Source organism: Vanellus vanellus (assembly GCF_965231255.1).
Source record: "Vanellus vanellus genome assembly, chromosome: 12".
In the NCBI taxonomy this organism is placed as follows: domain Eukaryota; kingdom Metazoa; phylum Chordata; class Aves; order Charadriiformes; family Charadriidae; genus Vanellus; species Vanellus vanellus.
The window spans coordinates 10,382,182-10,403,759 of NC_138917.1; the positions used below are offsets into that span (position 1 = coordinate 10,382,182).

A 21,578-nucleotide genomic window follows, 5' to 3' on the forward strand; every position below is an offset into this window, starting at 1 on the left:
AATAAAGCCCAAACTCGTGCACAGATCAGTGCGTGCATTCCCTTCTCCCAGCTCCTCCTCAGTCATACTGCAGCAGAGAGTAGAAAGGGATGGACTTGAGCTTTTCCGACCCTTTCAGGAGTTTTAACTCTATGATCACCAGGCACTCCAGGACGTCAGCCTTCAGCCTCTTCATCAGCTCACACGCTGCACACATGGTACCTGCATGACACAGAGGTTAAGTAGAAACTTCGTCACTCGAGGAGCAGCGCTGAGGCACGCTTCAAACCCCACAGCCGCTCCTGCTGTCACCAACGCACGCGTATGTGGGTTACACATGCTCTAACACCGTCTGCTTCTCTCACCTCCAGTTGCGAGCAAGTCATCTACAATAACTACTTTTTGTCCCGGTTCCACGGCGTCACTCTGGATTTCAAGTTCAGCCTGCAGGATGGAAAGAGTAGCTTCATTTCAGTCTGGCCTTACAGAGAAACGCTTCACAAACTGCTAACACATGGTGGAATGCAGACAAGTCTTCAGCGAGATCAACCTTAACACTCACCACCTAAAACCCCCAAAACCACATACTCCAGCTACAGGGGAGTGCCACAAAAATATATAGCGGGTTAGGTGACTGCTGGGCCAACCCTCTGGCACGTCAAGATCCTGAACATTCATCAAATGAGTTATGGTCCCATCGTGAAACGTTATCCTGAAGCAGCTCTCCAGTGGAGAAAATCTCCTGTAATGCACTGGGCTGGAGCACTCTGCCTCGACAGCACCACCAAGCCAGATCCAAACCATCACAGGCACGTCCTGTGTCAGATGAACTCGTCCCGTGCAGGGGTTGGCCCAAACGGTCCTCATAAATAATGGCTAGGTTTGGTGTTTCTGCTGCCGGTCCCCGGGTGCCGTTAGTCACCGGTGGTAGCGTGTTATTAGGCTTACACCTCTGCTCCTTAATCAGGGAGGCTGCGGCGTTATGAGGCGAGCACTCTGTTTTGAAGCCATGCAATAAAGGCATTTACTTATAGCACTTACTGTAAGAGTGGGAAACACACTCCATGTTCATTCCCCTGAATTCAAGCCAAAGAAAGCAATTTAGCATCAAGTCGTTACCACCCCCCAAAAAAAAAAAAAAAAAAAAATCACACTGCAGCTCACCAGCACAAACCACATTTCCACAGCTCGGGGAAGGAGCCGCCATGCCAGGGCACGATGAAGCTCAGAGCTGCTCCTGAAGCTTGTGCCGTGCCAGGATCCCCATGGCATCAGCACTGGCTGCAAAACCCAGCTTGGGGACCGCCCCGTTGGTTTTATCACCCCATCCCCTCGCTGACACCCCCCCCAGCCCTCCATCACCCAGCCTGGAAACCCTCTTCTCCCCAGGCATTACCTTGCCATACTCAAGGGCGTAGGAGACCGACTCGGTCGGACCAGGAAGCTTCCCTTTTTTCCGTATCAGCACGAAGCCGATCCCCAGTCTCTGAGCCAGGGGGGGCCCTATGAGGAAGCCGCGGGAGTCCAGGCCTGGGGGGAGCAGAGCAGCACAGAACACAGCCATTCGACTGGGGGTGTCTTTGCACAATAGCCCAGATTTATCCTCCCGTATTTGGGGAAGGGGGTGTCTCTAGAATTTGCTCTTACAGTCATTTCTACAGGTTGAAAACACACCCCACACTCCTGCACTGCCCGTGTTTGCCAAGATGCGCTGCTGACGGGCTTCCGGGCAACGCAGCAGCCCATTTTGCCTCCCCTCTAGCTCTTCTTCTTAAGAGATAAGCTCAGCTAAGCCCCAGTATCAGTTCGGCCACACAGCCAGGGACTTTGCACCACCGGGGGACCGACTTCAGTTATCATGAGGCACTTGGAGCACGTTTGGTCTAGACTCCTTGAACTTTGGGCTATCACCCAGCACAAGCACTGCTTTCCTAAGCACTTCCATTCTCAGCCTCTTTCATAGGTGTGTTGCAACGCGTTATCACCACAAAGGCTGTTTCTGTTGGCTTGAGAAGGCCCCCTGAGAAGCAAAACGTGCTGGAACAGGGTCTGGCTGCTGTGGGGACCGTGTGAGACCTTACAGGCATGCCTGTAAGACTTTACGTCAGACTTTCAGTACTCCCTGACTCTTTTTTTTAACGATGAAAGCAACAAATTACAAAATTGGCAGTGAAGCATCAGATGGCCTCTGCCACATCCCAAACCAGTATTTCAGGAAACGACAGTAGTAAGTTAAGGGCATAACCTGTCCCAGTCTTACCATACGATAGAGGCCAACATTCAGGTGATTATAACGTCCGAGGGCTACGGTACGTCCTGCCTCGTTAGCAGAGGAGCCTCCCCACGCCTCCCGCCGGGGCAGCCCGGGGACAGGATGCTCCGCAGTGGCCTCAGAGATGATTCAACCAACACTCACCTGCGATAAAGTCGATTTGGGGGAAAGATGCCCTCAAATGATCTTCCAGAAGGTCAATCAAAGTCCTGAAAGCTGCAGGATCCTTCAGCAAAGGGCTGATATCGCTGCAAAGAGAGGGAGAGCAGTTAGTTACCTCCGGGGGCTGATGTGGCTCCCGACCGAGCTCCTAAAGCCCAGAGGGGAGCGGGTCCCGCCATGTGCCGCAGGGAGGGAAGGAAGAAAGGAAGGAAGGAAGGAAGAGGAGAGGAGCTGGCAGCAAGCACCCCCATCCCTGCTCCATCCCCGCTCCCGGCACCCATCCCCGCTCGCACCGGAAAAGCACGCCGGGCACCGGGAAGTCGGGGAAGGGCCGAACCCGGTCGCGGACCCGCCGCAGCCGCTCCTCGTTCATGGCGGCCCCGCTCTGCGCAGCCGCCGGGCGGGCGGAGCTCTCCCGCCGGGAACGGCCCTGCACCGCCTCCGGCTGCGTCCCGCCGGCAGCTCCGGGTACGGTGTCCTGGAGCGTGGAGCTCCGGAACCCCGACTCCCCGGCTGCGTGGAGGACTGGTACCCCGGGGCACGGAGCATCAGTATCACCCCCCGGTGCGTGGAGGACTGGTACCCCGGGGCACGGAGCATCGGTCCCCCCTCGGTGCGTGGAGATCTGGTACCCCGGGGCACGGAGCATCAGTATCACCCCCCGGTGCGTGGAGGACTGGTACCCCGGGGCACGGAGCATCGGTCCCCCCTCGGTGCGTGGAGATCTGGTACCCCGGGGCACGGAGCCCTGCTACCCCAGAGCATGGAGTTCTGTTACCCTGGTGCATGGAGCCCCAATGCCCCCCATACACAGAGCCCTGCTACTCCGGAGCATGGAGCTCTGGCATCCTGGTGCACGGAGCCCCGTTCCCCCCTGTGCATGGAGCTGCGATGCCCCCCATGCACAGAGCTCTGGCATCCTGGTGCATAGAGCCCAGGTATCCCCTGTGCCCAGCGCGCCCCAGTAGCCCAAAGCAGGGAGCCCCAGTACCTCGATACACACTGCCCTGGCAGCTGCAGTGCACAGTGCTCTGTAACCTGGTGCAGAGAGCCTGGCTGCCCCCGCTGCATGGAGCCCCAGTCGCCCCTCTGAAGAGTGCTCTGGTACCTGCAGCACGTAGAGCTGTATTTCCTCAGCGCACGGAAACCCTGAGACCCTGCCTTGCCCCAACCAGCTTTGGAAAGGGGTCCCATGCCCGGAGATTACACGGCTACCCCCCTTCATCCCTGCCCTGTGCCTCACATAGATAGCAAGCTTGTTAGGACTAAACTATTTCCTGCCTTTTCTGTGCCCCGTCACCTCTTGTGAACCCCTGGAATCGCATTTTGTGTTTGTTAAAACCGTTGGTTTGGATTACACTCGTGGGGGATGATAACGCAGCCAGCCTGAGTGCCCTCGGTCCCGGACTAACAGCTCAGCAGCTACTGGTGTCACTTACTCGTAGGGCAGGTCAGGGCACTCTCACACAGCTCCTATCTCCCATCGCCTGACGGGCGAATAGCCGTTTGCCCACGCAAAAACCATTGCGGGCAGGAGACGTACCGCTGAATGAGTACAGATCTCCTCTTACATTAGCAAAGACGACTTGGACCTGGTCCAAAAGCATCTGGGTACAACCCGCTGCAGAAAGCGAAGGCAGCTCTAGCCATGCAAACACCCCCGGCCGAGCTCAGTGCTCGCTGCCGATAGCTGCGATGGGGACAGCTCAGCTCCACACCCTCCGGAGAGCCGTTAGGGCCTGTCTTGGAGGCGTGTGACAGTGTGCCAGCAGGTATTTTGCAGTGATTAGATGTGGACCCCGTGGGCTGGGTGCGCAGGGCTGCAGCAGCCCAGCAATGAACGCAGAGCTGCTTCCTCCTACTCTTGCTGGACCAACACAGAATCACAGAATAGTCAGGGTTGGAAGGGACCTCTGGAGATCATCTAGTCCAACCCCCCTGCCAGAACAGGGTCACCTACAACAGGTTGCACAGGATGGCGTCCAGGCGGGTTTTGAACGTCTCCAGAGTGGGAGACTCCACAACCTCTCTGGGCAGCCTGTTCCAGTGCTCCACTACCCTCAAAGTGAAGAAGTTCCTCCTCATGTTAAGATGGAACTTCCTATGTTCAAGCTTGTGCCCATTACCCCTCGTCTTATCAACGGGCACCACTGAAAAAAGACTCCTCCCATCCCTCTGGCATCCTCCCTTTAAGTATTTGGAAGCATTAATAAGATCCCCCCTCAGTCTTCTTTTCTCTAGACTAAAGAGACCCAAGTTCCTCAGCCTTTCCTCATATGAAAGATGTTCTAATCCCCTAATCATCTTCGTAGCCCTTTGCTGGACCCTCTCCAGCAGATCCCTGTCTTTCTTGAACTGGGGAGCCCAGAACTGGACGCAGTACTCCAGATGCGGCCTCACCAGGGCAGATTAGAGGGGGAGGATGACCTCCCTTGACCTGCTGGCCACACTCTTTTTGATGCACCCCAGGATGCCATTGGCCCTCTTGGCCGCCAGGGCACATTGCTGGCTCACAGTCATCCTGTTCTCCACCAGGACTCCCAAGTCCCTTTCCACAGAGCTGCTCTCCAGGAGGTCAGCCCCCAACCTGTACTGATGCATGGGGTTATTCCTCCCCAGATGCAGTACCCTACATTTACCCTTGTTGAATTTCATTAGGTTCCTCCCTGCCCCACTCTCCAGCCTGTCCAGGTCACGCTGTGAAGCAGCACAGCCTTCTGGCATGTCAGCCACTCCTCCCAGTTTAGTGTCATCAGCAAACTTGCTGATGGTACACTCTATCCCTTCATCCAGATCATCGATGAATATATTGAACAGGACTGGACCCAGTACTAACCCTTGAGGGACACCACTTGTTACTGACCTCCAACTAGACTCTGCACCACTAACCACAACCCTCTGAGCTCTATCTGTCAGCCAGTTCTCAATCCACCCCACTGTCCATTCATCTAGCCCGCACTTCCTAAGCTTGCATGTGAGAATGATGTGGGAGACAGTGTCGAAAGCCTTGCCAAAGTCAAGGTAGACAACATCCACTGCCCTCCCCTCATCCACCCATCTAGTCACTTCATCATAGAATGCTATCAGATTAGTCAGACACGACTTCCCCTTAGTGAATCCACGTTGACTACTTCTGATAACCTTCTTTTCATCCAGGTGCTTTGAGATGATACCCAGCACAAGCTGTTCCATCATCTTTCCAGGGATGGAGGTGAGGCTGACCGGCCTGTAGTTTCCCGGGTCATCCTTCTTGCCCTTTTTGAAGACTGGAGTGACATTAGCTATCCTCCAGTCCTCAGGCACCTCACCTGTCCTCCAGGACCTTTCAAAGATGATGGAGAGCGGCCCAGAAATGACTTCCCCCAGCTCCCTCAGCACTCGAGGCTGCATCCCATCAGGCCCCATGGATTTGTGGATATCCAGTTTATCTAACTGATCTCTAACTTGCTCCTCGTCAACCAAAGGAAAGCCTTGCTCTCTCCAGACTTTCTCTGTTACCTGCAAAGTCTGGGTTTACTGAGGACTGGCCCGAACAGTGAAGACAGAAGCGAAGAATGCATTTAGCAACTCCGCCTTCTCTGCATCATCTGTCACCACGGCACCTGTCTCGTTCAACAGCGGGCCCACATTTTCCCTAGTTTTTCTTTTGTCTCCTATATACTTAAAGAAACCCTTCCTGTTGGCCTTGACATCCCTCGCCAGGTTCAATTCCAAGGCTGCCTTGGCTTTCCTTGTTTCCTCCCTGCATACCCTGACAGCATTCTTGTATTCCTCCCAAGCAGTCAGCCCCTTCTTCCACCTATTGTAAACTCCCTTCTTCCACCTGAGCTTTTTCAGAAGGTCCCTGCTCAGCCATGCAGGTCTCCTTCTTCCCTTGCCTGATTTCTTTCTCTTTGGGATGCACTGATCCTGAGCTTGGAGGAAGTGACGCTTAAATAGCAGCCAGCTCTCTTGAGCCCCCTTACCCTCTAGAGCCCTCTCCCATGGGATTTCTCCAAGCAACTCCTTGAAACGATCAAAGTTAGCCCTCCTGAAGTTTAAGGTTTCAACTCTACTTGTCATTTTGTCTATACTACACTTAATCCTGAATTCTATCTTCTCATGATCACTGCAGCCCAACAGTGACTCTTCTTGCTCCCAGCAGCACCGTGGGTCCTTCCAGCTACGAGAAGTGGCTGTTGCACAGGAGGAGCAGCCGACAGGAGGGGAAGCTGGTCTCCTCTCCAACTTAGCCGTGATGGGCTCATAGGCACAGCACAGCTCACGAGACACCCGATCCTACCTGCATCCCAGCATCCGACACGTCCTGTGTCCTTGCACAGTTCCCAGTGCTTGGTGCAAACCCTAGGGAATCATTTGCTGCACACTGAATCCGCCACTGCTCTATTTTCTTCCTAATTCATCTACAGATAGCAAAAGACCCTTGTTTAATGGATGCGTGCCTGAGGTGCAAACGGAGACAAGCTGATGGCCAGCGCAAAGGTTGCTCCCTTTCTCGTTAAGCTTTCTATTGCCAGAGACAGCCTGCACAGGGGGTCAGTGTGCCTGCTTTCACAACCATTCCCTTAAAGACTAAGATTTTCCCTGAAGTCAGATTATCTCTTTGGCACGAGAAAAATCCTCTCTAGCAGCTGTTCCAGTGAAGCAAACAGATGAAGCACGTAGTCTTCCACTGGAACAGCGGCTTTGCAACACCCTCGCTCCCTCGGATGAGCTGGAAGGGTTTCTCCTGTAACCTTACCAACCATGATAATGGACAATGAGCTATTCCAGCAACTCCTCCTCTTCCTGGCAGATGGAAGTCATGGAATTTATCTACCTACCCATGGAAATAAGCAGGAGCTGGGAAAGGGCTCTTCTGCAGCCTGCCTGCAGTGCAAACACCAGGCACCCCTGCCTTCTGCCTCTCTTTCGTGGACAGTCTGTAAGCTGGGGTCCTCAGCACGCTTTTCTTGTTTGTGAGCCTCCTACACAATCACCACCATTACCAGCAGAAGACACTACCACATTTTTCTTGAGGCTAAGTGAGGTTCCCAGGCCCCTCATGCCAACCGACCCCAGACAAACCAGCAGCCCTCACCAGGACGAGCTGCCGAGGGCTCCCACCGGTCCCTTTGCATCCAGCAGCTGGGTGAAGAAGCAGCTGGGAGTGATATCTCCTCTGATGCAGGACCAGGCCTCTCAGACACCAACAGTTCTGCCAGGAAGAGTGCAAAGGTTACACCAAATCAAACTTTGAATGATTCAGCTGCCAGAAATTATGCCACATGCCAGCTCAGGTTTAAAAAACATCTCTCAGATCTCTGTCAGAACTTCACCTCATTAATCCTCCATTTCAAAGGATATGAATTGCAACTACCAGTACAGACTGGTTTTTAACATCCAAAGAAAATTAGTTTCCCTGCAATTGTTCAACCTTTCAAACAACAGTGCTGACTCCCACTGCAATTTCCATGTGAAAAGAACTTTCCTAGGACTAATTTCCAAATGTGATGTCAAAGGACTTCAGCTCTGGAATATCAGAGGAGGTGTCCTGACATCCGCTTGCAGCTCGCAGAGGTTTAAGGCTGTTGTGTGTCTGGTGGAGGAACCTCCACCTTGGATCTGTTCCCCTCCCCGAGGGTACTGTAGCAGGGGGACACTGGCTTTGCCTCTCTTTTGTACACAGAGGTAATCAGTGATTTAAAAGTGCTTTGAGATCCTGATACCAGAGATGTTATTAACCCGTGGACATAAAATCTGGGGGTATAAAAGCTTGTGAGCTGACTCTAATCAGCTTAACCAGGCAATTAGAAGAGCTGTGCGGAGTATGGAAGTTTCTGTTCCGTTAAGGATTTTAAAACTTCTGTGTGAAGTGGAACAAAATGCTCAAAATTTCAACATACCCCACAAGGGGAAATGAGAACTAAAATTTCCCTTCAAATCCACTGGAACGTTTCGTTTCAATTTCAGCTTTAGAAATGCATGCACTTTAAACCCATTTTTTTAAAATATCTTATTTCAACAGCAGAAAAATGCAGTTCTCCAGCCAGCTCCCTGGGCTTGGGAGCGAAGCATCCATACTGCATAACGAGCTAGTTTTGTCCCCCCTAAAAGAGGTAAAGGCATCATGAACCATCTCTGCCCTTCCACAGCATCCGTGTTCGCACGGAGCTGAACCCAGCACCTCCTGCCCGCTGCAGCAGGTTGGATGAGGCCCTTGGAGAAGACATAAAACTCCTCTCTCTCCTCTCCTGAGCCGGGAGAGGATTTTGAGTCCGATCCAGGACTAATGGATTTGGCACGCATTCCTCGCTGCTGGCGAACGGGCCGACGGGCTTTTCGGCCCCTATCCCTTTCAGATGGGAATCATGCTACCAACCTACATATTGCCCAGAAGGGTATTAAGTGACTCCAGGATGGACAAAGGCATAGAGACCTGCCAGACTGGCTCTCTCGAGAAGTTGGATGGCAGAGGTTTTTTTTCCTCTCCTAGGAGACCACAGGCTTTTGGCTAGGGATCCACCTTTATTTAGGATTTATATAATCCGAACTAGACTTTGAGCAACAACAAAACTATAAACGGTGGAAGGGGATATAAAGAAAACAGGCAAATGGATTCTTTTCTTGGTGTTTAAAACAGCCAGTTTCCACAGGAAAAAAAAAAAAAGAACCAAAAATGAGATTTCCGTTCTTCCCTTAAAACTATTCTTAAAAACTAACAGTTTAATTCGAGAGGCACCGCCGTGTCGCTTTCTGATAACATATGAAAAATTCACACCAAATACTATCAGAAAACAAAAGCAAAAGTCTACTTCCAAGTACTATAACTGTTAAGAGAAACAGAAAACAAGCCACTCTAACTGCAAAACAGTTATTTGGATACTGAACAAGCACTCAAGAGTAACTCTTGGAGAGTAAAACTGCATGTAGTTTGTAAAGTTTCCCAGTGCTGAGGACAACAGCAGGATCCCTGGGGAGAGATTTCTCATCTAGCTGTGCTGAAGAGGCTGCTGGAAACTCTGCAGACAATAAACTGCCTCCCAGCACTGCCTTCCCCTCCAAAGCCCCGATTCAAACCATTCTCACCTTCAAAGGTCTGTCTTCAGCTGCTGAAATTATTTCACGTGGTGACTGCAAAGATGTCCTCACGGGAAAAAAAAGTGTGTTCCAATCTTTGGGAGATCCTCATCTCGCCTGCTTTGCTTTATGTGAAACCAGGAGGCTGTTGGAAGCTGTCCACTACGTTTGGGAAAGGCTCGATTCAGCAGGTACCGAGAACTGCCAGCTTCCACGCAGCAGTGAGTGTCCCAGGTTCAACAGCCTCCTTCTTGGAAATATTAGTTCCAGTTCCTTTAGTAAAAGCCCACTGTCATCCTCAGCACTTGCCTGAAAACTCAGTCCCCAGACACCGTGTAACGTTTTATTAGCAAATACGTGGGTATCACTCGCTCTCGCTCTGAACTTGCCCATTTTCACTTTTAAGACTGTGTTTCTCGGCTTCCCATTTAAAATGCAGAGGCATGTTATCTTTCATCACTGCACTCAATACAGTTTGCAGGGCATTAACCTTGGCTCTAAGTGTTCGGAATTGATCTTCTGCTTTCCAATTCCAGTGTTCAGATCCCCAAATTGTTGGTCCACAGAGACTAATTTGCCACCGAAATAATCCATTTGTCGCTGCAGGATTTTAAATCAAGACTCCGTTTTTGCAGCCACAGACTGTAAATGCAGTAGGACTTTTTCCACGATTATTAGTTACATCAATTTCAGAAGCTTCTCTGCATGGAGGGTTGGATGATAACACAGCCTCAGGGGCAGAGCAGGGAGACTCGAGAGGCTCAGCTAATTGGAAATTAAAGGCAAGAAAGAAATTCCTTGGACTCTTAGCCCAAGCAGATATTAAGCTTTTAGCATTTAGCAGACATATTTAAATATAAAGAAAGGAACATCACACAGAAGCAGTCTTAGATATCATCTTTCCTTTAGCTCTTATGTCTTGCAGCTTGCGAAAGGAAGCCATCAACAAACCAGCTTCACTGCTGCAGGTCCCCGACTGGCCAGTAAACCCCACCAGACCCTCTCCTCTGTCAACCGCTATTGCACACACGACCGCAGGCAGGTCCTGCAGGCAGCTCCTGCAAAGCCAACACCTGCCCCAGTACGGGCAGTTTGCAAAACTGCGCAACTGTCACATGCGCCAACTTCAGATCAGATATTATTAAGGGCAGACGTGGTAATACATGCTGGCCGCTTTGTGATCCAAGGCGTATATCGGTGTTTTTGAGCTGCCCCACGCTAACGCTGCAGGCTGGCAGCGTTCATCCCTGCGGCTGTGCTGGTAGACGCAGTCTCAGGCCACTCATGCCCCTGGTCCCCACACCAGCTTCTGAATTGTACTTGGGCAGTTGTGTGGGCTGGGAAATTGATCCACGTTAAAAATAATACAGGAAAAACAAAACAAGCTATTTTTAATCCAAGTCAGTCCCGTGATCTGGCAGGCGTATCTGTGAGACTGTCCCCAAAGCAAGGTGTTATTCAGTTGTTTTACAGGTGCGCACAGACAAATCATAGAATGCATTTCTGATAAATTAGTTTATTTTTCTTCATTAGTTCTTCATCTCACAACTTTAAAATCTGTACATCTTTGGGAAAGGCATTGATTTAAAATTCTTCCTAGCCAGCCAGCTGTAAAACTACTATTCTTATTTAAATTTAAAGCAATAGCTTCTTCACATTAAGCTTTGATCTTTTATAATAAACGGTCACGAAGAAGACAATAAACAGACATCAAGTCAATTCACTTATAGCAGCCAGCTTTCTAGCGCAAAGTTTACATCCAGTGTCTATGCACCAACAGATCATTTCGATGAGGAACGAAGACTTTGTGTGCTGGGTAACCAGACAAACACCATGTGTGCTGAGAACAGGACGGCTCGTCCAAGCAAGTTACACAGACAGGTGAAAAGCAGTATTTTCAAAACTGCAAGCTGTGAAAGAGTAAAGAACGAAGTGGCAGCCAGGGGACACGGGGTAGCAGGCATCTAGTATGCTCATGATGTGCATACTGCGAATGCTAAGAACTGAGAAACATGTCTGGGCTAGTGCTCAGATGATGAGCTGCGATGTGATCTCTTAATAAGCAGGACGCAGAAAGACAAAGCGCTGTTACAGTTCGTAGCAGACATGTTCATAACCATTTGAGGGCTGACAGCGATTTTCAGGGAGTTGCAGTGACAGACTCCCTCCTCTGGTGGTATCTTTATCTGCTGATAATCGTGGACTGCAGAGCTCTGAACAATTCTGGGTGACAGAAGCACTAAAGCAGAGGCGGACCAGACCCAGAAAATGGGAGGTTATTTTTTTTGTTTGGTCTCCTGTGCTGACAAACGCACATGACCGCTGCAAGTCCTCCTACCAGTCCTTCTCATATAGAATCAGTGAAGAACAGGCTGATTAGGATTTCTCAAGACTTGAACTATCCACACTATGTCAAAACGAGGAGAAATGTTATGGACGAACTGGAAATGCCTTGATATACTGGAAGAACAATTAGGAACATCAAAAGGCATCTAAGATGTTTGGACTATAAACAAATGCCATTTGCGGATGTGCAAACAGTGAGTTTCAGAGGCTCTTCCAGCGGATGAAATGTTGGCTGCGATTTCTGACAGGTGGAATAGTAAGAGCCGACTCAAGTGCTGTTCTTATTACAATCTTATAGGATTATCCAGCTTCATGAGATATACAGTAGGAATTACTGTGGAGGGGATTACAGGTAGCATAAACCATGGGAACAGAGAGAATGAGAGCATTTGGGATTACAGGGAGGGTACGAACAAGCAGTTGGGAAGCCCATTGTAGGCAGAAGCACAGCAGTTACAACAGAAGCAGAGCTCTCAATGCCTCTCAAGCCAGCCCCAGGCTTTCCTTGGGAAGGAAGTAGGGCTGTTTACAGGTACAGAGCACCTCGATTTTTCCCAAGACAGCATAATGCCATGTGGAGAGGGCTTGTGTACTGTATAAAACACTGCAAGGGCAGAAGTGGAGCTGTCAGAGGTGCAAACAGCACGTTCGGGGTTGCTTCTAGCTCGGTTTTGTTTGAGACACATTTATTAGCAATAGCGAAGGGTGTGAAACAGGCTCAAAAGCAGATGAGAAATCTGCAATGTGAAATTGTGCGAAGGATCGGCATTTACCATGAACTCTGTTTAGAGAAGTGCTACACCCAGGCTGTGGAAAGTTTGCACAAGGAGAATTCCTCAGAGAGCGTACACTGGAAACAGGGTCAAGAGTTAACATCTGATGTAAATGGGCATTTCTGAGCCTGCAGTTGGCTGGGCCCAGATCATAAGACTAAACGCGTGACTTAAACCATATTTGGACCCAGATTTTTGGAAATCAAGAAAACCCCTTAAATGAACAACTGACTCCCAGCGCCCTAAGTATATCCTGCATACCATCAATAAGGCAATACTTACACGAACACCGTCTTCAAATTTCTTTATACCACTACCTGGGGAATGTTTGCAGCTATGGATGTAAGGCAGGCAAGGGTGTCCTCCTCCCTGGAGGCAGCCCCTTAGTTGGGAACAGGAGGGAGCACTTCTTTGCACCCGGTGATGCACAGCAGCAGTCTGGGCCGTACAGCTGCACCCAGTACTCGCAAGTTTAGGAAGAAAGGAAAAACAAGTTGGTGTCCAAAGAGTTCACAATGGAAATCAAATGTTAAAACAACAAGTTACAGACAAACAAAACAAGGGCAGTTTGGGCAGGGTTTTCTGGCGGCTATAAGTTTCCTGAACAGTGCCCCATGGCTGCTGTTGGGGAATCCGAATGAGCAGTGATTTGAGAGAGCAGGTTGGGGTGAAGGAGCAAGAGGAATGGTCCATCCATGGCATTTCTGAGGTGATGGCAGTTGCGGTTTTCCAGAGAGCTTTTGCAGTTAAAACAGTCTTCACTGAGAAGTTACCATTTACGGAAACAACTAAAACAACAGAAGAGTACAGGCTAAACCCTGAGCACTAGCAATATAAACACTGGCCCTTTTGGAAGAGCGAATGATGATATCATATGTACATCACACCCTTCCTGTGTAAACAGGAGTGCCAACATGAGAAGACATGCACTGTAAACCTTATGTCCGGCTGGTTATAGTTTTTCTGTGTAGCTCTTGAGGGAGAGAAGATCAATGAGGCCAAAAGCACTTCTTAGGATCAGACTTGGGCGGTTTCAGGCACTTCCCTAGCTTCTCACAGCCTGGAGGAGACCAATTCTGTCAAAAACAAACAAAAAAATTTACAGAAAGATGATTCATACCAAGTATCTGCTAATCCCTAACCAGAACTAACCCCTTTTGATCCTCACAAAGACGCTCTTATGTCCTGCTTGAAAAATGAAACTACTCTTGCAGCTGATGCTTCTGAGCTTGACTTCCCAACTCCAAACACTATTCAAGAAAAACTTTAGGAAAGACTACAAATCCTTCTACAGCAGATGATTCCCTCTTCTGGGATACAGTGGTCTCTCCTGTACAAATGCGGTCTGCTGGGACTCCGGTGACACTCTTCTCTTTCCTGCAGTTGCATGGAGCAATCAGACCATGAGGTTTTGGTGAGAGCCCCAATTTTCCTGGGATCCAGAAACCAGTTATCATCCTTAGCACTAACATATCCACACACTTTCTTGAGGAAATAAGCAAAAAGCAACAGAAGGCCAAGGGTGTGAGAGAGATAAGAATGCTGCTATTTTAATGAGTATTTTGATGGATGAATTCATGAACAGATGGACTAGGAGGCATTTATGAGACAACTACTCCAGTGCATGCAGACCAAAATTATTTGCCTCCCTTGTTTTCAGGTTTCTTGAACTACCTTTCCCCAGCACGTATACAACAGAGAAACGACATCAGCAAGGAAAACCACTGCAAACCTCAGTTTCCAAAGGACTAACAGAGGAACTAATTTGGACAAAAAACTTTTTCAATTTCATAGGGTTTTGTCATTTAAAATTTGGGACTGCGGTAATGTGAATGGCGGGTTACAATTCCCATTCTGCCTTCAGAAATCTTTTGTGTTCATTGTCTGTCCCTCCCTCTCTCAAGGTCTATCCATCCATGGAAGATTGCTGTTGTCATCTATTAAAGGTCACTTCAGCTCTGACCTATTGTGTTTCATTTTACTTATTTTTATGCTTCAAGTCATTAATGTGTTCCTGGAATTAAATTCCTATAGAATAAAAGAAAAGCTTAACCCCAGAAAAAATGTCAGAGCAGGTTTCTATTCCATACAGCTGACAACAGATGGCAGTGAGACACCAGCTATCTCTGCAGAAGGAGCAGACCACAGAGGGGAGCTTTGGCAGAAGGCACCTCACTGCACAAAGGGCTCCAGACGGTTTAAGAACAATTAATGCGGTTTTCTAAATCCGTTTCTCAATTTTAAAATGCACAACCACTGCTGGGAATTTCAGATGATTGACCACTCTGCTGAGGTAACAGAGATCCAAAGAAACAAATGAAACGTTTGTTCTTTTGAAAAACAAAAACAAAAACAAAAACCGAACAAACAAAAAAAAAACAAACCCAAATTTTATCTGCTTCAGTCTTGCAGTCCAAGTCGGCTTTCCTGGATCTATGCTGTAAGCGGTGAGAGCCCTGAGGACACCATGTGTTCTGCAAGTCAAACATGCAGTCTCCAGCACAGCACGGCTCCACTGCATGGAGCAATTTCTCCTACACTTCCACAGGAGGAAAACACAGCAGAACTGGCTCCACAGGAGCTTCATCTACACTGCTGGTGGGATACACCACAGATGGACCAGTAAACACTTCCCCTGCTCAGGAGGGCTGATGCTGCTATGCTTACATCACAGAATTGTTTTGGTTGGAAAAAACCTTTAAGATCATCAAGTCCAACATCAATCCCAAGACTGCAGTAGCTACAAAATGATCCATCTGCTTTGCTCATGGATAAGTAAAGACAATTCTTCTCCTCTGTCCCAGAAATGATATTAAATGCCCATATCAAATAAATGGTGGCAGAATTTAGAAGACAGCATTGGACATAGTATCGGTACATGATATTTATCTCCCAGCATCCTCCAGAAACAGATTTTGAGCCCAATCAACTCCAGCAATAATATCATTCTGAAAAGATTTGGTTATCTTCACCTCTGGTCTCAAAAGGCAATAATTTAGTGCCTGTTAATTTTGGTTTTGTGACCATGTAACTAGCTGTTAGAAGTTTACATAGACTAGAAAACTCATAATGTAAAATAGTTTCCTGCTGGGATTGGAACATTTCTCCCGGGATTAGAATACCACTCAGCCCACCAAGGAGGGCTTTCTGCCCCAGACGGCCTGGTTTGGGCTTGGCCGAGCATCAGAGCGGTCGTTAGCTGCCTCTGCTTATAGATTAGGCAGGCATAACTGGACTTGGCCAAGCCCTGAACATTGCCATAGCCAAAGCAGACGTGGCAGCCCATGGTTTGCAAAACTTCTACCCAACTGAGCTAGAACAAGGCATGCTCGGGGAGAAGACTGACTTTCAATAGCCCCAAGGAGAGGGCTGGGGTACAGGATGAAGTACAGGACATCCAGTCCAGCACTTTTTCCATTATGCAACACAAAGACATCAGGTGTTGACAAGCAGGGACACCAGATGTTTTCACAGCACCTCAACACACTGCACCAGGGTGGCTGCAGAACAGCGGAGTATACCTACACTTTATGAACCAGTTTTGGAGTTGGAATTAGCACAGAAGAAATGCCTTTTCAGTGAAGGTCTCTGGCAGCAGCCAGGCACTGGGGAGAATGCCTGAACCCAAAAGGTCCCAGAGGAGCACAGAACAGTGTTTATTAAGGGAAAAGTTGAATAATGAAAGAAAACAACACAGAAACAATGGTCCTTCAAATGTTTTTCCTACTTAACATCCAAAAATACAAAGATGTGACAAAGCTAAAAAAGATCTTTGCCTTCTTACTAAGTAGACACAGCTCCACATTTTGTACTTTTCTGTCTGGCTGGAGATAGACCCTAAACAGGAGGTACTGACTGTTTCAGATTATTTCAGCATCAAAAAGATTTTGCCTGTTACTATTTTGTGCCAGTCTACAGGCACATCCCCTTAGACTACACAAACTCTTGCCATCTGACTACTTTACCTCCTTCGAACTATCCAGTTTCTTTCCCAGGTTCTCAACAAACCAAGCGGCATTTGACAGGGAAGCCAAACTGTAACTTTCCGACATGGAATTTGAAACAGGAAACAGAATTGAAAATGTTTGTCATGTTTCAAGCCATAAAGAAAAGTCAGGCATGGGAGGAATTGGAGGAGACCGAGCAAGACCCAAGATCACTGAAAAAGAGCCACTGTTCCAGTCCCACCACTCAAAACTCAGAGGAGTTTGGAGATTTGCAGAAGGGGATTAGAAAGAAGAAAGACCTACAGCTGTAGATACTGCCATATCTCTAAGGAAGGAAGCCACGGAGTTTACCACAGCATGTTGGTAGATATAATCCCTCTCACTCTGTAAGAGCCTTCCTACGCCACTGTATTCCACAGGTAACAAACACCCCCCCATGGAACAACCAGACAGCCCTTCAAACGGGTGAGCGTGGATCTCTTCTCCATCCCTTCCCAGCATTAGGTGACATTTTTAAGCCTTAGCAAAACATATTTTAAGTTAAGAATTCTCAAATGTATTTATGCTCTAACCACTCACCATGACAGCCTTGTCGCACACATTAAGCTGTGGCTCCCCTGGCACCATGGTCACTTTGTGCTGCTGGACAACAATAGACATTCGCTCCATAGCCCTTTGGTATTCATCGCTGGTAAAACTGGAACGTGAAAAAAAATACAGACGTTATTAGTGGGGCTTCATACATGGCATCATTACAGTGTCCACATCACTAAGCTAGGTCAGAAGACTTTTCCTGGGCCATAGCAAAACAGAAGAGCATGTAAACATGCAGTTGACACTAATTGCCCACATGTCCAAAGGGGAATAAACATCTGGGCTGACAGAGTCCAGCCTGGCTGGTCCTGGACGCCACGGGTCTGAGACGCTCTGCTTAGGGCAGCAAGGACAGCAGATGGCCTGCCCTCCCCAGCAAAGAAGCACATGGCTCCTGGCAGATCATCTCTCAGCATGGGGCTTCCACTTTGAAAACTGCTGGTCCCAGGGGCCCCAAATGTGTCATTTTGTAGTCAGGCAGATACGCTGCAAGGTCGTGTTGATTCCCAAGGGGGATCTTGTTGGCACAAGTGGCATGTACAAAGAAGGGTGCTTCTGGGGTTGTCCTCAAGCTGTACCATAAACTTATACCAAATGAGACGTCCTAGACCCAGGACACACTTGCCTGACATGTTATACATAAACAAGTTTGCTGAGGCGATCCTTCCAATGTGTCACCCAAGAGGTCACCCAACTCTCTGTGTGCTCATCCTCCACTCTTTCAAGTGCTTTTCTGTAACACGTGCATCACACAGAGGTGTTTATAGTAGGGAAACAAAGGTAATGTCAATACTTTGTTTTTCAAGAGTGTTCTCAAGCTAAGCGTTTCAAATATAACTGTTGGCTAGTAAAACTTCACAATCACCAAGTAAGATGAACTAATATTATGCAAACAGGAAGATGGAGGAGAAGAAGAATAGAAGTGACTTGTCCAAGACAAGAATACCTCCTCCATTTCACAACATCCACCCGGGATTCTGCCCCATCTACATTCTTCCATTACAGCTTTATTATTCCAAGCTGGGACCCATCTATCATGCTCCAAGCCCTCATACAGGGTTATAAATAACCAGATTTTTATACACCCGATTACTCCAGTAGGTATTCATTTAAGTGGTTCAGGGTGTACTTCACTAATACTTCAAGTGTTTCTAAAATGGAGGATTACTACCCAATGATCTCATTTTGTCCATCACGTTAAGAGTCACTTAAAAAACAGAGCGGCAAACTGCTTCTGAAGATAAAAGAAACAATGCAGTTTGGTCCTGACCTCAGGCTCCCTTTGCTTACAGTCCAAGCTGGCCACCAGCCCCACACTCCAGCTAATTTCCTTCTTTGAAAAACAATCACATTTCGAAGCCCAGTAATGTGCCAACAGTTTCCAGTAAACCCTATAAATATCACATCTCGGCAACCATCCAGAGAGAAGCCGATTGTGGGGATGGGCCTGAGCTTTGCTGATAGAGAACCGGAAGGGAATGTGAAATGACAAGCTCCAGCAAACTAATCTGTTGCTCTCACACCCAGCTAGCTGTATCCTGGCGGAGAGGCTATCACCAGGACCTGCTGTGTGATCTGTTTGGACCACCCTGAAATTCAGACTATTCTTTTAAAGCTCCCAAATTTGCTTGCTCCTCTCCCCACACATCCCACCTTAGCTCTCACAGCAGTCAGCTGTGAGCACTGCCCCAAAGACTTTGCCAAAAACGGGGGGACAGGCAGAAGTTTGGGAGCTGCTAAAGACCATCTCTGACTCACACCCTGATGAGGACACTCAAGGCAGCAATCACTTGGCTCAGCCAGTGCCGCATCCCAGTGGCACAATGGCCTTTCAGTTTGGTGAGATTTTATCTGGAATCCCTCTGGTCAAATTTCAAGCAGCAAAGGATTGCCAGCCTGGCAGCACGCTTGGAAAAAAAAAAATTAAAACAGATTTTTAAAAGAGGCAGAGATGGTTTAAAGCTGACCTGTGTTGACACTCGGAGGACAGCAAACACGGGAGAGCCGGCTCATGGAGAGAAAAGGCTTCACAGACATACACACTGAGGAAGTCTGCCTAAAACCGCAGGTGAGAACCAGGGACGCACACAGCATGTTGTGAGCTGGAGACTGGATGAAACAGGGGAACCAGAAACATTTTAAAGCCTACGTACACTAGTGACGGAAATGGAGATGAAATGCAGTTTGGCGAGACGTGTATTTCAGTGTTTTAGATTTCTAATGCACCTATTATGCCAAGATTTGAAGGCCCTTCCAAACCCGAGCTAATCACACTTTATTAAGATCCTCGTATTAAGGATGAATATGAATTAATACATATTTTAATCAATTGTTAAAGTCTAACAGATACGTTAGATATCAAATCATTTAATGCCTCCTACTGCTGCTCTTGTACTAATGTGTTTATTTCTGTCACACACTTGTGTCATCTCTCCAGTATTCAAGATCTTCTTTTGGAAGTGGACGCATAAAATAAAATGTTGCTGCTAACTAATTAAGCTCCACAGCATCTTTGCAAATATTTAAGTGCTAAAGAGATAGCCCAATTTCATCCATCGAAATGGCTTTTCATACATAGGATTCCAAATTAGCTATAATCTGGACAGACCAGTGGAAAACACAGCTGTGGTCCGGATGAAAGATAAACAATATGTTGTCATAACTGCTGCTTTTTGCTCCAAATATGCCAGTCCTGTTGCAGTGAAAAAAAATCTTTTTGCTATAATCTTAACTACTGCATTTATCCATGGCATTGTTGCTCATTAGCAACCTAAAACACGTGAATGCCGCAGTATAACAAAGTAGGCTCAAGTCACTCAAATCATCGTCTTGCTTTAATTCCCATGTTCAGGACACTCCTGGTGTTTTCAGCTAGCTCAGCAGTGACAGGAAATCTTGGCCTAACCTCAGCTCCTGGTGTTTTTGAACTGCTCTCCCCTGCAGCTTCTACACTTTTAGATTATTTCAGCATTTAGCATAGGCTGAATGACTCCCCCAAAGCATGCTAGAAACAGCTTGGTGCATATAAAAGACTCGCACTTCTCACATAAGCACAAAGCTGGCTAAAGCTAAAGAACATGTATAGATTATGCTCCAAGTCATACCGCTAACCTATAAACCTTGTCTCAGTAGGGCTTAACATGCTCTTAAGCTGGCTAAACCTGTTGACACTAGCTTAAAACATATCCGATTGCAGCTGTCTTCCTTGTGTTGAAGTACACGACAGTGACAGACCCCGAGTGCTGTAAGGTGTCACTCAATACTGGAAGATCATCACAGATCGTCATCAGATGCCTCAATTAAACACACGAACTATCTTCCTCATCCAGACGTGTATTGAGCCTCCGTGCATAGCAGGGGACTGCAGCGCTCGCAGGATGGCACCAGCCCTGCGGCTGGCATTGACCTGAAACTGGAGTCACGGCAGAGGCAAAGCGGTGCTGGTGGGGGGTGTTGGTTTTCCTGTCTTGGCCCCATGGAGATCCCCATGCCACGCTCTGATGAGCTCAGGTGCTGCTCAGACAGACCTGTTTAGCTCCACAATGTGTGCCAAGATCCAATATCCATGCAGCAATTTCTTAAGTATTTACTGACTGCACACAGAGGGTTAAAACTGTCTCCAGCCCTATGCAAGAAGGGCATTTTGAGACAAAATCCGCAAGAGAAGAGTGCCTTTAATCTGTACGTAAGATGGGGATAATTACTTCATGGTAATCAGTCTGAGTTGTTAATGGAGCTGGGAATGTCTCTTACATGGAGTTCCATCATTTCCCTGAATGTGTACGCAGGACTGTGCTGCAAGGGCAGGGTTTGCTACATTCTCTGTTCCAAAAAAAGATGGTATTATCTATACAGGTGTTTGGGTATTGTTGTCTGCATGAAGATCCAGACCTCGCTGCCTCCGGGGCATGCTATATTTTGCATTCTAGTTCAACAATCCTGCAGAAGGAGAGCTGGGAATAGCACTGGAAGAATGAGAGGGTGAGCAGGTGGTGTTGTGAGGAGTTTGCTAAAAGAGATCCCCCAGCGTACATGAAATTATTCCACGCTCAGAATGAGGGAACGGAGTGGACAAAGTCCAGGGTCATTACACTAATTGACACTTTACCTCCGGGAAGTCTCTGGAGATCCAATCAGGGCTGGATTGTGAGCGCAGGGTCCCAGGCACAGGTGTGGCCTGCGGTTCCTTCATTTAGTGTAATTGTGCCTTGGCAATCTGTTCCCATCTCCTCCCTCGCCAAACACAACTCCAGTGTAACCTGCTCTGCTATTAACCCCACCATGCCCTACACTGAAATTCAGGTTTGGAAGAAGGAGGGTTTGTCTCACGCGCTGCTTTTGGTGTTAGAGCTCCGCTTTAATCTTGCAGCCGTCAGTCTTTCACCTCCAGGTTCGCCAGCATCCTGAGCTGTACAGAGGGGGAGAGGGCGATTCTCTACCATCATA

The 21,578-nt window shown here is 48.1% G+C and overlaps 2 protein-coding genes across 2 annotated transcripts in view; both read right to left on the minus strand.

The window, feature by feature from the left end:
* On the minus strand, nt 1-2,786 carry APRT (adenine phosphoribosyltransferase; the record flags this gene model as incomplete). Its single annotated transcript, XM_082489507.1, has 5 exons — nt 1-201; nt 345-423; nt 1,376-1,509; nt 2,396-2,499; nt 2,707-2,786. The coding sequence occupies 5 exons, from the start codon at nt 2,784-2,786 to the stop codon at nt 59-61; spliced, it is 540 nt and encodes a 179-aa protein (XP_082345633.1). The 3' UTR covers nt 1-58.
* A 10,794-nt stretch (nt 2,787-13,580) lies between these two features.
* Nucleotides 13,581-21,578, minus strand: part of GALNS (galactosamine (N-acetyl)-6-sulfatase) — a gene marked incomplete at both ends in the record, with an annotated part of 45,862 nt that continues 37,864 nt past the window's right edge. The window contains 2 exons of the mRNA XM_082489247.1: nt 13,581-13,667; nt 17,118-17,235. Coding sequence (XP_082345373.1) covers nt 13,581-13,667; nt 17,118-17,235 — 205 coding nt within the window. The remainder of the gene's footprint in view (nt 13,668-17,117; nt 17,236-21,578) is intronic.